The sequence below is a fragment of the Lutjanus erythropterus genome, chromosome 14 (genome assembly GCF_056507025.1).
Source record: "Lutjanus erythropterus isolate fLutEry1 chromosome 14, fLutEry1.hap2, whole genome shotgun sequence".
Lineage (NCBI taxonomy): Eukaryota > Metazoa > Chordata > Actinopteri > Lutjaniformes > Lutjanidae > Lutjanus > Lutjanus erythropterus.
In genome coordinates, this window is record NC_139330.1 from 23,308,478 (window position 1) to 23,325,582 (window position 17,105).

Sequence of the window (17,105 nt, forward strand, 5' to 3'; positions counted from 1 at the left end):
TTATGGAGGAAAGAATTCTTCAAGGATTATTGAAATCTTTGCAAAAGTCTTTTGTCAAGCCTAATAGACCTTTTCCACAAACGAGGAACCAGCCCTGTTCCAGTTAAAGCACCTAATTTTGAACCATTTTGGGCATTGCCACCAAAAATGAATTGTTTTGGAAACGAAAAAGTTGGTTCCTAGCTGAACCATAAAACAACTGGTTTTCCTTGGGAACCAAAGTGGGTGTGTCATATTCTGCACTATTATAATGATTTCTCTCAAACCTGGTGGAAATGTGGGCTGGTTTACGAGACAGCACAGGTTCTGATCATCTTGAACAGAATCAGTTCAAGAACCACAAGTGAAGTGAATTGTTGGAAAAGGGCCCTGACAAGCCTTTTCCACCAACACGGAAGCGGTCCTGTTCCAGTTCAAACATATAATTTTGAACCGTTTTCCTTGGGAACCAAAGTGGGAATGTCATATTCTACAGGTTGCTGTGCACTGTGCAATGCCTTCTGTTGAGGACATTCTTGATTACAATGGTTCTACTCAAAATTGGTGGAAATGTAGGTTCACTAGATGACAGCAAGGTTCCAGGATTTTGAAAAGAACCAGTTTAAGAACCAGAGCTTATTTGGTGGAAAAGGGCTGTGAGTGTGTTCAAGATAAAACCCTTAGAAAACAAAGAGCTTCTCTGTAGAACAACCTGGGTGGGTTGCTGTTAGCACCATTAGGAGATGGACAGGTTCTGAATAAGACCTCCAGAGAGGGTTCTGGTCGGTACTATTGCACCACAGAAGGGTTCTATGTGGAACCGTGCATAGGGCATCCTGGGTGAGACCTTTCACAGATGGTTTTAGGTATAGCCCTTTATGCTCAGTTCTCAGTAGAGCTCTCTGAAAGGATTCCAAGTGGAAGATTAATAAAAGGTCCTACCTGAAACCAAAAAGGGTTCTCCTATGGACACAAGCTAAAGAGTGTAAAAATTCTGCCATGGACATTTTGTCATCTCTTATTTGGCTGCAGTGACACAAACAAACAGGGACAGATAAACATCTTCCCCTCACAATAAAATGAACTGCAGAAAGCGGAACAATCAGAATTAAACACAGTGTTTATATCCTATTTTCCCATAAGATGACTTTTTTTGACTAATCACCATTAGGTCATACTTTTACTGGAAGCAGTCAGCTGGTCTTGTTGGCTGGCTGCTAGTTCTGTGCTTGTCTGAGCTTATTTACAACAATGATGTGTTTGCAGAAAAGGAAGTTGTCAGTCTACATTGCCCAAGGAGCCATCGAGTGCATTAGGGAAGAGGAACAGAGTTGGCTTCCAGCTGAGACCGATTCTGACAATAAACAACACAGAACACTTGTTTCCCCAAATTACACACGAGGCCTCGGGAGCTGCAACAACTAGAGATTAAAGTGATAGTTCACCAAAAAATGAAATTTCACTCAATATCTACTCACCCCTGTGCTGATGTGAGGATGTGCTGCGAGAGCCTGTGTACCCGCTACAGGCATGTGCACGCGGATCCTGTCTGAGAGGCTACAGTTGACATTTAGGCTAAAAAACATGGTGTAAATGGTGTCTTTTTGGGTCAAATTTTAATGTCGCAGATTATGGACACTTGGCTTACACCACACGAGCAGTATGGAGACAATTTGTGCAGTTTTTGTGTTCTTTTTTTACATTTTAAAACTGGTCACCATTCACTTCATTTGTACTAAATTTGGCTGCAACGCTGTTTTCCGCTGAAGCTCCAGGAGTGTTTTGTGAACTGGAGATCTTCACCCATCCTCACATCAGCACAGGGGTGAGTAGATACTGAGTGAAATCATTTTTGGGTGAACTATCACTTTAATTGATGATGACCTGTGGGTGAAGTGTTGCTCTGCAGCTGGCTGTCTCTCTACATCCTGTCTTATCACTTAGTCATATTCTCAGGGTTATTTTTAGCATCCCACAGAACCACTAAGAAGTCATCTTTGGAGAAAAACTGCTTCATGTACAGTTCATTTGTTTCACCTTGGTGCCCAGCTGATGGAAACATTTTTGCAAGTTACAAAGAACATCAACAGCCAGATACACTTAAAGAGAAAATTCTAATTTTTCATCCAGGGTCTGATATCATTATGTACTACAGATATAAACATTTTTTGTTAAAAAATAAGATCATTTTGTTTACCTAGGAGGAGCTGTTATATTGCTCTCCTCAAAGCCACCAAACTAGTAATTTTACCTCAAAGATCACTGTAAAACACACTTCATTCAAACATAAATGTCTTGCTTCATCTTTTCACTGTTCTAACAATCACAAACTCTGGTTCAGTCTAAATAAACCCTTACTTCACAGGCTTGGATATGAAAATATTCTGTCACTACACACTGTTTCTCCCCACTGCCTCACTGATGCCTGACCTCCCTCTCACTCCTTTCCACTCCTTACCCACTTAAGTTTTGCTCCTTTTTGTTCTGTGCTCCAACACCAGTTGAGCAAACTTGGTACCTCAGTCAACTTTCGCCTTTTCCTATAAAAGCGACATTAAGGCGACATCTTAAGGTGGCTAAATGTTAGCAAACTGTTAGCTAACTAGCTATCTAATGGTTAATGTAGATTAGCTAGCAAGTTAGCTCATATTTTGTGAAAATGAGCTAATGTAAGATGTGCATATATGCCAATTTTACAGGTCCTGCAGCAACATCTTTTAACCATCTTCAGTAAAAACCCATCACAATAGGTTCCAGGTTTCAAAATACCAAAAATACCAAACCTTTAACAAATGCCAATGGAAGATTCTACTTTTGTAGGACCCCAGAAACATGTAATCCAATGTTTGAAATACAAATGGGGAGAAGAACCTCCACTAAGCCATAGTATTTCCATGTGTCTCTCTAGTGTGGCGTTTTTGTTTCTATTTCTGAAGTCTGATCAAGAACCAGATCCTTTACTAATCGACCTCAGCTCTTTTGAATCGATGCTAAACCACAGCCCAGAAACTCATTTGGTGTTATTCCCTCATCTCAGCTCAACGTATTAATACTTACATACAGCAAGACAAGTCCTGCATCAAGCTCAAAGTGTGGCTAGACAATTAATACCTGCTTTTAGAGAAGATTTGGTATGCTTAAAAAAACAAGTACTAATTAAGTACCTAAAGCTTGAAATTAGAAGACTTTATTTTACACCTTTGTAATATTTTAATTGGGTGGGTTAGGGTAACAGATGAATTATCTAGGCTCTATTTTCTTTTTATGTACTTTTCTAACAGATTTTTGGCTTGCAGATTTTTGGATTGTTATCTGTCTGTGATGCAAGCTACATAAAAATATATATAAAAACCTCCAAGGGCAAACACTGAGCCAGACAAACCTTCTACTGCATTAAATGCTTAATCAGATTATGCATCTTTATCTCATTTCTACATAAAGTCAATCATGCTGACTTTCACTTCATAGTGGTTTTATGGAAAATTTCACAAGAAATAAAATGAGGAATTATTTTTAAAATGGAGCACACAGTTCCATCTACAGATGGGAAAAAATGAAACGAAAAGCACACATTAAGTTTCTTAGGAAGGATTTTGGTCACCATGAGCTGTCAGAACAGATTCAGTGCTTCTTGTCTTAGTCTCACACTCTACTGGAGAAATGAATACTATTATTTTAAAATATAGTCCCTCCCTTTAGGTGATGGTGGTGAAGAGTGATTTCTAACATCTGTCCAAAATCTCCCATAGATGTTCAGAGGCCATTTTTACAAAGATATTCTAGACTACAAGTTCTCATGTGTTTCCCTTGTTGTGTGTTTGTTTTTTAAGGATGTTTTAAAGTTTGTTAAGTGCCTAATCCTGTCCCTCTATGTCTTAAAAGTCTTACGTTTATTGTGAACGTTGTCCGGAGTCACCGGTATTCCCAAATAATAAAGCCCACCTGTGAGTTTTTCCTGGGATTACAATGGAATACCCAGAAGATCATATTCACTCTCTACTGGATCATAACCTCATTCAGGATATATTTAATGGGACTGATGTTGCATGATGTCAGGAAATGATGAGAGAAAGGTGACGTGTCAACGCATCAGGAAGCAAAACCTTGGTCAGCAATAGTTTGAAAAAAATCTCTGCAGGTCTGTGCAATGGATGAATTTAGACGTCTATTAGTTGGAGCTAAGCTGCGATTCAGTCCATTCTCCCTATGGAAGCATTTGTTGTTTCTCCACTCATTTATCCATATTTTTCCTTTGACAGTTACCCATCTGTATCTCAGTCAAACCAAGAAAAGATCAGCATCACCTTCACCAGTCTTCACTCCCTCGTCTGACTTCGAACAGTCCTGCACGGAAGAGAATCCAGAGACACGTGAATAAAATGAGGACATAATGTAGGTTGACACTGTACGTTCACATTGGCAGGAGTCCATCTTTTTATTGTCACTCACCACCCCAATCAGTCCCGGGTCAGTTTCAGTCTGCTTCACTGTCACCTGGATCACCGGGCTGGGACGTTTCCGAGCCAACATTGTCATGGCAACACTGTCTGGGACTGTACTGCTCTTTCTATTGGACAAGGGGACAAAAGACAGACAAGAAATTAAATGACAAGGGAAAAAGGGACAGAGAGATGAGGAATATGTCACTTTCATATGAAATCATGTGACACTAAAAATAAACTGAGTTATAGAGAAGCACTAAAAATAATTGTGTCTGGACTTGCTGTTTCATCTCCGAACAAACATGTCAAAGATTATAAAGAAATGATAAGAAATACATTCATCTAGGGAAAAAGGAAGTGATGTGTCTTCTTTTATTAGTCTTTGAGCAGATCAAATGTGTCAGAGCGGACTGAAGATCACTGACCTCCCCTCATTAGCTCGTTCATTTCACCAAAGCTGTACCGAGTCTTTGAAATGAAGTGGAAACTGTCTGCATCCCACTCTGAGATACTTGATCTCCAAACCAATCAGATGTCAAAGAAATAGAGGAGGAATGAACAAAACAGACACATACAGAGAGAAAGCTGCGAGGAGGCTATAAATGGTAAAACAAAAAGAGGATGTGAAGCATGCAGTTATACTCAGTATTGTGGCATTATTCTAAAAGGAGGTGTCAGGCCTAAATGTACAATTTCATGTTAATAATTAAGTTGTATCATGAGGGATTTAGCCTCTGGCCTAGATTTTGTAATGACTAACCCAGCAGGGGAGCAACTTGAGGCACAAGGAGTAAAAATCTCAGTTTGTTGAATGTATATAATACTGTATATCTCTCTGAATGGCCTCTAGTAGCTGATTTGTTCATTTTTAACAGGGGAGGAGTCCAAAAGGGAACACCCTGGTAATAGAAGAACAGCTGTTTTAAGTAACCTGTTTCATTTTGTATTTTTTTTTAGTCTACAGTTTAAAGAATATTACAGATCCAAGGGGGAACTGACAGAACGCCTGGACTGAGAGAAAAATACACATCATAAATACATGGGCACAGTTAGCTACTCATATTTCAGAGCCATGGTCAGGGCCATAAATTCTAATTTGCACAAACCTCAGTCCGATAAAGGATCATTGAGTCAGACAAGACTGTTCGACTAAACCATAGTTGGCAGAGTAGGGTTGGGTGATATGACGGTGTGTGTCCATCGCTAGAAACTAGAAACCTAGAAACCATTTCCCCCGTGGGAGCTATTCACATGTGATCTTGTGAGATCTTGCAAATCCAGCTGCCTTCCAAGGTAACATGATTCGGGGAGCGGGACTGCTTACCATGTTCTTATGTGATGTGAGAGCAACAGTTGGTGGCAGTTGTGCATCTCTAATAGTGGAAGAGAGTGACAAGAAAACATGGACTCCAGAGCAGGAGGCATCCCAGCCAGGTTGGTATTTATTTGCACCTGTTCACTTGTAACACTTGAAATTATTGTTTTAACTGGGAACCTTAAAGCTACCCTTTTAAAAGCATGTTAGTTTTACTGTTTTGAGTCTTTAGTTTTTACTCAAGTGTTGTCTTATAAGAGGCAGTTTGCATGGAAGTTAAATTAAATGTGATGAAATATGGTGAAGATTATTATTTAGTTATTTCATCATATCGGGATACATGCCATTACGGTGATATAAAATCAAAATATGCCGTGACACAAAATAGATAACTTTTTGAAATGAAAAAGGGATGTGGGAAAAAACCCAGGTCTAAAGCATGTGATGACCCTGAATACATTAATTCTAGATTCATAATAGCAGTGATGCTGAGCCAACAGCAGAAGTGGGCCCTCAGTTACAAAAGGTTGACAACCCCTGATCTGAACAATCCTTCTGCCCCTGCACTCTCCCTGCTACTGGGGCATGGAGAGGGGCAATGGCAGGTCAACAAGGGGATGCAATTTGCTAACAAGGAGGATGGCATCCCCTGTCACCCCTCCCTCAAATGGCCTGCTGATGACCTCCAATACTTCTATAAATGTGAGACCACATCTGTAGTCTTGAACAGGAACTTTTCAATTACTTCAGATTGATCCAGGATTACATAAACGTGTGTATGTGGGGTTTACCTGATGCTGGCGGGCAGGCAGGTGTCCGAGGCGTTACTTTTCTTCTCCGGAGCCTTGCTGAGATCAGAGAGACTGCTACGCACCACCGCCTCGCCCTCATCGAACATCAGGTGCAGCCGGTAGTTGGCCAGCTTGATGAGGATGAAGAAGACAGTGATGGAGGTGCAGTAGATGCTTAAAGCCATGGTGGTCGGGGGCAGGGCCTGTGGAGAAGAGAGGAGAAGAAGAACCTCATCATATTCAAATCGACATTTCCAGAGTATCCTGCAGTAGCCAGAGAGGCACCGTCTATTTCTTTTCATCTTATTGTGCATAGATGAAATTCTGCAGAATCTAAAGCTTATTTGGTCACACGGCCAAGAATTGTTCCCTGAGTGTATTACAGGCTCAGTGAGCAATCAGATCTAATTTGATTAACTGGTGGATTAATGAAGTTTATTGATCCCCAGGGGATGAATAGCCCATAGCAAAGAACAGGGAGATTAAAGAAAACCCATCTGCATCATGCTGATACATGAGTCATACTGGTTTGGACAGAGTTCTTGCTACTTACTCATTAATATCTACAGGTACACATTTCTAGTCTAAATCTAATAAGCCCAGTGTCACTGTGCTTTGATTTGATTGTTCCTCAACTTTCTGCCACAATTTATCTTGCGCTGTGTTTTGTGTGTGTGTGACCTTCAGATAAAGTGCTCCTAAACTTGAAATTTGAAACATCTCTCCCTGAAAGCTTGTGTTGTTTTTGCAGGGGAAGCAGGGGGTGTTTTCAAACAGACTGTGAAAACTGTCTGCAACAACATTTTAATGTAGCTTCAGTGGCAAAGCTCTAAAAGGTCTGAGTTGTCACTCTCACAGCAGAATCACAATCTCATTTGTGGATGGCTAGTTTTTGGGTTACCTGAACACACAGCAGACGGACACACAATCAGCCCTGTTTGATTGTACTGAGACCGAAAAGCAGAGATGTATGAAGCAATCACATCACAGAATGATAATCTGAAACATTTAATATCTAATCTGGATAAAACTGGTGGGAGTGATGATAATACAAAAGCTGTCATTGTACTGTAGGCCAGGACTAGGGAGAGCCCCATACCACTTTTCCATGTCTGATACCGCAACCGTAAGTATCTTAAACAACTAAGCTGTTAATAATATATTTGTATGGATGCACTTTACTTAATCGTTCCATCTTAAGGACATCATACTCAAACTAGGAAACACATATTCTACTCCCATGAAGCAAGAAATACAGAGCCCACAACATGACTTACTTCTGCAATACTGCTGCTTCTTTCTAGTTTAACTTTTTTCACAGAGAACTTTCAGCAGCTTTTTTGGTTGATCTGCACCATTCAAAAATCCACAATTCAAATACACTTCTTTTCTCTATGGCATGTAGCTCAAAGTTTAGTTAAGTATTTACATGATAGATTAGGCTAATGGCTCATATCAAATAGAAATGAAAGGGTATGAACATTTCATATTGTATTTATAGTGACCAAAATTATCACGGTTATCATTATTATTGCAGTACTATTAAAATATGTTGAAAATGTTCAAAAAGTACTGATATACACACTGAAATCAAAAATTTTTATATTGAAAAACTCTCAAAAATTTGAAATGACACCATGGTCTTTGTGATGTTTTGATATTTTAATGATGCAAAACAAACCAATGTTGGCAAGTATTCAATATGAGGTTTCAATGTGTGGTAATCAAACAAGGTTATCACAGTAATTAAAATTTAAAACGTTGCTAATCATGTGGGATTTTACTGCGGTTTATCGTGAAACTGATTTTATCCCTAGTATGACATTATACTTTTTTTTTTCCTGGTTTTACCTCGCAGAATGCAGGAGATGCTGTATTAACCCCTGCCTCAGTCTCTTAGTTTGTGTTATTGTGTGACTGAATCTGAATTATCCTTTTAAAACACCTAAGTCACATAATAACAAAGAAACTAACCATCATCTCCTGTGTTGTGCAGGTAAAATAACTGATTTTGCCTTTGGAGTTTGGTTGTTCTTTCTAAGTAGATTTTTTTAAAGTGGCTAAAATACCTTGTTGAGGCTGGTCACCACAGTTTTTCCTGTTTTCCATGCTGATGCAAAATGTTCTATTCCTCCTTTTCACGGAAACCCCTACAACCCAATCAAGGACCCTTGTTGGTCCCCAGACCCTAGTTTGAAAACTGTGCATGTAATGCACATGGCTGCTGTTGCCATTATCATCTATTCATTTCAAGAATTATGCCACTTCACTGTGTGTCATCATTCACACGTCATCACAACTAAGGTCAGGATGTTTGACCTATAGCAGCAACTCTTTATCCATGCCATCATTCTGCAGTGAGGCTGTTATTCCCTCACAACTACTGTATCTCCACAGAACCGTCTTATGGGAGTTTCCCATCCAGGACATGAATGCAGTCTGTGTTGCAGCTATTTCAAAGGCCATGACATGAAAATGTGAGTGACCCACAGTTTCACGCCTCCTCTCCCACATCCAGGAGCAGCCATGCGTTCCGTCACCGCATGCAAGGAAAAAATACTGCGACAGTGTTTTTTTTTTTTCCAGTCTATATTTCCCTCAGTAGCACCCAGACAATGAAGGGAGTTAGATCCTTCCAGAGCCACAGCACGTTTACCCCAGAAAGGATAAAAGGGCGCATGACAGATAAAAAAAAAAGACGTTACCTAGGCTATAGGTGCCGTGAGCAGCGACCTCACACCCCCTTTGAGGCCTTGGACGTCATGTTCCCTGATAAAAACTCACCAGATGGAGAGACAGAGGCAACATCAGGAGAAATATCCACAGATAGAGGTGGCAGGAGTTGTTGAATTTGTTCTGGTCCGGGTCGTGGTACCAGCCCCCGGTCAGAGATGCCCAGACTCCCTGACGCAGGGTCTGCACAACCTGGGAGCCCATCTCTCCTCCTCCAGTCTCCTCCTCTCCTCCGCTCAGGTTGGACGGACGGATGATGCCGCTACTGCTGCTGCTGCTGCTAGGCTACAATGAAATGATCTCCTCTAATGCATGCTACCGTCGCTACGCCTCCATGTTGAGGCGATACAGCACGTCTCCTCCTGACTGAGCCCTCTCTCTCATGCCTCATCGGTCTTCCTCGGCGTCGTCCTCTCGGCTGCCTTTTCTCGCCCCAATGTCGATTCGTCCATTGCTGCTGCCGCGGTCCTCATCTTCTCCTGTTCGTCTCTCTCCTTCTCTCCTCTCCTCTCCTCTCTAGCTGCCTGTACAGATGCGCAGCTCCCTCCTCCCCTCCCTCCCTTCCCACTCCTCCTCTCTGCCTCCCCTCCCTCTCCATCCTTGCCTATTATATGATTCCCACCTTCAGTGTTGATCTGCGCACACACGCAGGCAAAATCAGTCACACAATGAAACCACATTGTGCATAGTAGGTTTATGATGACTTTATGCAAGCCTATGCATTTGTATAAAGTATTGTCACAGAGGTAATGTGTATGTACATGCATGTAGGCTCAGAGCGCATTTATATTGATAGAGAAACCCTAATTATTATTATTAGAAGTAGTAGTGGTAGTAGTAGCTGTAGGGAGACTGGGGGCAACTGTACCAGGGGCAATTGTAACAAACTCAAGCCCTCCAATCAGAGACAAGCTAGAGTGATGACTCCTACGTTGTGTCCGAAATCACATACTATGCACGGCATATGTGCACAATCATTCAGCATACTTTTGTGTAAATAAACAGTAGTATGTATCTTTTCTGTCACTCTGTTCAGCATGTATCATGTCACTTCCTGAAAGCCTCCTTGCTGGACTGAGACGTGTCACAATGGTAACCAGTGGCAACTGAAATAATTTTCAAAATATACTACACCTAACAAAGTGAAAACTTTGTCATATTTAAACTGAAGCATTACTGACTGCCTTGTTTGCTGTTCCATCTGTCTGGTATCTTGTCATTGTTGTTCACTGCTGCATTGCATTGTGGGATATTTACACCAGCACAATGTCTAGTACTGTAATATTTACTAATAGTATGCACCTTGCATGCTCTTTGGTTCATGGTTTCAGACATACTAAATATTCTCACAGACTGTTTAAGCCTACTAAATAGCATGTTAATATGAAATTTCAGATGCAGTCTTACTCTGCACATGCTCAGTAGGATTCTTTCTCTCCCTGTGGCACGGGATCAGTATCATTTCACCTTCAACAAAAACATTGATTTTGATGTGTGAAAGTTACTTTTGTACATTTTTTTTCTTCTGCTGTCTTAAGTTTAGAGGGCAGCAAATTTAAGCTCAACAATTTTATCTCAAGGTGTTTGGATAAAAATTAACATGAAATACTTCTGCTAATGGAAGTGTTGCCAGCTGGCATACAAGATTTCAATATGGCTGCAAGAAGGGGGCAATTTTAAAGATCCCTTTATTTGAAATACAGTGGATTAATATGACCTATATTGTCAGTGTTACAATTGCACCCCACCTGACTCTGACTTCTTGCATTAAATTTTATATTATAGTCTTGTCCTAATTATGGAAAACATATCAAATGTATTATTATTGCACATATATTTGTTATAACAAAAGATGACTTGTATATTTCAAGTAGTATGTGAGTTATGAAAGAAAATGTAAAGTTACAATTATAGTTGTAATATTATGTAGTAATCATAATTTATATGTAATTATAATTGTATATTGTATTATTGTTACTATTATTATTAGTAGTAGTTGTTGTATACTACTAATAATAATTGTATATGTATATGTTTATATATGTTTCAGGCTCTTTATATTTAACATAGTGGTCATTGTGGCTACTGTGTATCGTTTTGTACATTTGTTCTTGATACTGTGTGGGAACAACTACACTGAGAGCCACTTGACACTGGAGTCAAATTCCTTACAGGCCTAATGCCTAAATACGTTGCTAAAATCGTATAGCAGTAGGCCTAATGCAAGTAGTAGTAGTGATATTTTCATAATAAAAATTCCCTCTCTTGTTCACATGGCTGTTGGTGTTTGGAAAGGACTAAGAACCTGTGTGTGTGCCTGTGTGTGTGTCATGCTACACGGTCCACTATTCCCATAATTTCCCTGAAGGCGCGCTCTCCTCACACATTCCTATAGTAGCTCCGCCCCCCTCCCCCCTACTGCTGCGGCCGTCACATGTCACAGAATCCACCAATCAGAGCGCACCACAGCCAGCAGCGAGAGCAGCAGCGGCGTCCCCCAGATCTTCGGTACAGCCACTGCTGGGTCCGACTTCGTCTGGCGACAACGGCGATGGGGGGTTGTTTTGATTAAAGTTGACGATTTTTTTTGTCATGTTTTTATTTCGGTATTGTTGCAGTAAAATCCAGGATGTTTGCCGTGCTTTCTACGAGTTCAACCGTCGGCTGTTCTTCACGTCCCCGAAGGAGAGACAAAGTTGGGAATAACCGATCTTAAAAACTGAGGAGCAACTTTTCCAACTGCCTTACTAGTCAACGGGCTGACCTATGCTAAGCTAACCCGCTAGCCAATGCAGTTGAAATTCTTGTTAAAAGTCCACAAACGAGCAAGTGAACTTTATATCTCGGGATTTGGCGACTAGATGAGATTTACTGGTGAATTTGTAAGGGAAACCTGTCGCTCGGAGCCTCGCTTCACATTCTCACAGTGGACGGTGCAGGTGCACCTCCTGCGGCACCTGCGACAACTTGGTAACGTTAACTTAGCTTCATCGTTAGAGAGCTAACTTTAGCTTGTTCACGTTAGCGTTAAGCAGCAGAGACTAAATTGTTGACTAATGTCTCTCTCGTAGTTGAGATTATTTAAAGATATTCATGTCCAACTTGGTACTGTTGTTAAACCCGCAGCTCATGAAGTAGTGACATTAGCTAAACGTATTTCGGCTAACCGTAGCCTGGCTAGTTGTTGACCCTCATACAGTTTCACCGGAGTGGCGACGTGGATAACGTTACTGGGCTGCAGACGCTCTCTCTCTCCCACAGGACTTTGGACACGGTTTGACTCTGCCGTGGGGTGTACAGAGAAGTCTTCTCTCTTCTCATCGGCTAGTCTCGTAGATGTGACAGCATGAGGATTTCTAAAAGTTTCCTTTCACGGTTTTAAAGTTTTCATTTTGTTCTAAAAGCTCTGCACCCTATGGTGCCGCTACGGCCACCGAGAAATGGATGTCTCGCAGGCCGCTTTCCCAAACGGTGAAGGGCGGCCGGGAGGCGGTGGGACCGGGGAGCATGCCTGGACAGATTCCCCCACAGTCCGGGCGTGGGCTCACTCTGCCCCGCTGTGCCCAACTCGGTCCCTGTGGACAGCCGCGTATGACTACGAGGCAAGCGGCGAGGACGAGCTCAGCCTCAGGCGAGGGGACGTAGTGGAGGTGCTGTCCAAGGACGCAGCGATCTCCGGGGATGAGGGATGGTGGACGGGTAAAATCAATCACCGGGTCGGGATTTTCCCTTCCAACTATGTTACCTACCAGCCCGCTATTTACCGTCTCCCCGCCACGAGTGGGTCTGTGGGGGTACCAGAGCGAGTGCCGAGCTCGCCCGTCCAGATCCCTTTCAGTGAACTGGTGCTAGAGGAGATAATTGGTGTGGGTGGATTTGGCAAAGTTTACCGGGGCACATGGAAAGATCAGGAGGTGGCCGTGAAGGCGGCCCGGCAAGACCCAGACGAGGACATAACAGCCACAGCCGGCAGTGTTAAACAAGAAGCGAAACTTTTCTCCATGCTGCAGCACCCCAACATTATTAAACTGGAAGGAGTGTGTTTGGAGGAGCCCAACCTGTGCCTTGTCATGGAGTATGCCCGAGGCGGGACGCTGAATCGGGTGCTGACCGGAAGACGCATCCCTCCACACATCCTGGTCAACTGGGCCGTGCAGATTGCACGCGGGATGCACTACCTACACGAGGAGGCCGTGGTACCCATCATCCATCGGGACCTTAAGTCTAGCAACAGTAAGCAAAGATCCAAGTGTGTATGTGTGCCTGTGTGTGCTTAGATAGATGCTAGATAGATTAATTAAGAAGACCAATCTAACTTTCCTAGTTCCACCATCCACCTGTTGCACATGCAGCCCATCCTTCATAATTATTTATAGTTTCAATCAGGTCACTGTTCAGGTCTATTTGAGTAATTGTGAATATTAATGAACTCAATAGCCTCTTATAAAGCAGTTACTTTGTAAGACTCATCTATGCTAAGTAATCCCTCAGTTTAATTTGGCAACTGCACGTGTGAACCTGTCACACAGATGGTGATAGGTAACTGTCATATTAATGACTTTGTTTTAGAGCTGCTACGATTAGTCAGTTAATCAATTGGTTGTCAACTACTTAATTAATTCTCAGTTTATTTTGATAATAGATCAATCACTATGAGCCCCTTTTTTAAAGAAAAAATGTCCAATTTCTCTGATATTCAGCTTCTCAAATGTGAATATTGTCTGGTTTCTTTAGTCCTCTAAGACAGTAAACTGAATATTTTGGGTTGTGAAGAAAACAAGACAATTGAGGGTATCACCTCAGGGATTGTGAAGCAGTGATACATTTTTCACAATTTTCTGACATTGTATTGACCTAATTACAGTTGGGATATCCCTGGCAACTAATTTCTCTTTCAAACTGACATTGTAATTTGACTAGCTACCGAGTCTAAAGGTAAAAAGCACTCAAAGTCAAAATTGAGCACAGTTTGTTAATTGATAAGGTGAAAGTTATAAAAACGCATGTATTAAGAACCATTTGAAACTGTTAATTACGTCCCTCAATAACCAAATAGTTTTAAATGTCACTAAAATGTGTCTCTGTATCCTACATTATGTACATATTGCACATCATCCTTCAAAACATGACAACAACTCACTAAATGCGTCTTTTCAGACCAGCAGCCTGCTCTCCTTGAATTTGACCATGCATTGAGTGGTTGAGTGGTGATATGCTAGCTTACTCTGACATGGCCTACATACAACCTTATTTTCATATTCTAGATCAAAATACTGCCAAACAGTGCTGGTTTTATGACATGTTATCCGTCCCGCTTTCAACCTCTCTGGTTTACATCTGGGCATTAGTACAGGGAGTCGGGGTGACTGCTGTCTGCTGGAGCTGCTGCACCAACCAGTAGTGGGCGGCATAACATCTGAGAGGTAGCAGTTATATGGTGTTGTACATAAATAAAATAATTAATAGTTTTGCTGACTAGTATTTCCGGTGTTGACTAGCAAAGATTGTGACGTTTAATAGTTTAGTCAACTAATCGTGCACATTCCTAGAGCAAAAATTTGGTTGAGAACATTTTCAACAGGTTAATCGTTAATGAAAATAATTGTAAGTTGCAGCTCAACATTGTTTACCTCATTTTTTTATTATGAGGAAAACATTTTGCCATTACAGCCTAAATGGGAGGTTTCTAAAAACTCTGAATAATTCACATATTTCACAGCATCACTGGTGTAGCACTGCCCTTTACGCAGAATAGATTTAAAAAGGTGTAAAAGGTCTGTGGGTGTATGAAGTAGTGGGGGATACCATCAAGAGGATGTGAAATAAAGTCAGAGTTTGCTCAGCTGGGCTGCCCCCCCTGGACTCACTCATCCCCCTCATCCTTTAAAACACACACAAACACACCTTCCCAGCCCCCTCTCTCCACCCCAAGCTGAAATCTTGTTCAAATAAAGTCAGTGATTTACCAAATACATAACCTTCCACACTGTCAGGCCATGTGCTTGACCAACCAGAGGTAATACTAGAGGTCATAAGATAAAAAGGAGTCAAGACAACCTATCAAGTTAATAACAGAGAAAGTATGCGTGGGGGTGGGGGGGTTCTGTAGTGCAGGGCTGTAGGAATGATTCATGTTTGAATGAATGAGATTGAAATTAGATTAAGACTCTTGAGGTTTACTTGCAGTTCTCACTTTTGAGTTTCTCAGTAACTTAGCAGGATCATGTAGTTGGAACTTGGTTCAGTGCAGCAGGCCAACAACTGTGCTAGTTCCTCCGTGGACTGGTAATTGACAACAGGCCAGCAAACTTTAGTTTCCCAGGACTGAATAATGAATGGACAGGACTCGATGTGAAAAAGAGTCTGAGTCATATACCCTCTTACACATGCTACCCACTTCCACCCAGGTGTGTTTATGTGTGTAATGTGACTCCAAACACTATTTCTCCCTTTGTGACCAGAGACTCTTATCAACCTGGGGCCATGTGGGGAACAGCTCTGTCTACTGTTTATCTCCAGCTGTGAGAGTCAAAGTGTGAATGTAGAGACAAAACAAGATAAATCTACACAGACCAGACCTCCACCAGACTCAGACATTTTGATTGGATTTCAAAAAGATAAAGATTGTCTCTTAACATTTTTCAGATATGGGGGATAAGGGGTCATTAGTAGATTGACTATGAAAAATCTGTGCATTCAGGTTAAACACACGCATGCCCAGTGATTCAAACATTTGTGTTCTGCAAATTAGGGCTGCAACTTACAATTATTTTCATTATTGATTGATCTGTCTATTATTTACACGATTAATCATGATTAATTGGTTATCTGGTCCACAAAATGTCAGACAATGGGGGAAAATGTTGATCACTGTTTCCCAAAGCCGAAGGTCTTGTTTCATCCACAGCCCAAAGATAATCAGTGTACTTGCATAGAGGATTAAAGAAACCAGAAAATACTCACATTTGAGAAGCTGAAATCAGAGTCTTTGGACATTTTTTCTCAAAAGTGACACAAAGCTATTAATTCTACTATTAATATTGTCGATTAATAGTTTACAAGTGATTGATTGATTGGCTAATAATTACAGCTCTACTGCAAACATGACCTCCATACATGGTTATAGTTTCAGTTAATAAAGGCAGAGATAATGCAAGCTTGACAAAAAGGTCACACCTTGTCAACAGTCTACTTATCCTCAAAAGAAAATAGTAAAAACAATGGTGGTAAATCTAAAAAAAACATTGTTCAGACTTGATACCAATCATTTAGAATACATATTTTTAGTTGATAAGTAATTTTTCTAGCTAAGAATGAAACTGATTCACTCTCTGAAATGTAATTCATCATATGTGGACAATGAATGTGGACAATGAGTCATTATGTCTGGAGAAACTTTAAAGTCAGTGTACAAAATGCCTGGTGGCAATCATGGGGTGCCCTCTATGTAGTGCTCCAGTGTTACTGCTGAAGTCTTACACAGAGTGAATACGCAATATGCAAGATTTGGGTATTTTTAATCAAGTTTAACTGTGATGTCAAAGCAGAAAACAAATCCAAAGGTTGCACAGGAAAACATTAGCTTTTGCTAACTACATAACATTTGGATTGCAGACCAGAAACAACTGGGTATTTAATGACAATATAAGAGGAAACATAACAACAATATTTTTCTTTATTCATGGTTGTGAATAAATGTTTTGCAATTTGAATAATGAATGCTGGACAGAGTATGCTTTTAAAATACATTGTAGTGTCATTTTTTTGACAATTTCAGACCCCTGAGACCCCCTATATTGCACATCATGTTTGACATAATGCGTTTAACGTGAATGCAATGCTCCT

General features: G+C 41.0%; 2 protein-coding genes across 4 annotated transcripts in view; one reads left to right on the plus strand and one right to left on the minus strand.

Annotated features, from left to right (window-relative positions):
• Window positions 1-9,780, minus strand: part of pcnx2 (pecanex 2) — a 40,687-nt gene extending 30,907 nt beyond the window's left edge. Inside the window, exons 1-4 of the mRNA XM_084735965.1 lie at window positions 9,312-9,780; window positions 6,528-6,730; window positions 4,429-4,546; window positions 4,284-4,323 (exon numbers count right to left, since the gene is read on the minus strand). Coding sequence (XP_084592091.1) covers window positions 4,284-4,323; window positions 4,429-4,546; window positions 6,528-6,730; window positions 9,312-9,464 — 514 coding nt within the window. The 5' untranslated portion in view covers window positions 9,465-9,780. The remainder of the gene's footprint in view (window positions 1-4,283; window positions 4,324-4,428; window positions 4,547-6,527; window positions 6,731-9,311) is intronic.
• A 2,743-nt stretch (window positions 9,781-12,523) lies between these two features.
• The window catches only part of map3k21 (mitogen-activated protein kinase kinase kinase 21), a 29,564-nt gene continuing 24,982 nt past the window's right edge, over window positions 12,524-17,105 (plus strand). For all 3 annotated transcript variants that reach the window (XM_084735490.1, XM_084735487.1, XM_084735489.1), the window contains exon 1: window positions 12,524-13,493. In XM_084735490.1, coding sequence (XP_084591616.1) covers window positions 12,701-13,493 — 793 coding nt within the window. In that variant the 5' untranslated portion in view covers window positions 12,524-12,700. The remainder of the gene's footprint in view (window positions 13,494-17,105) is intronic.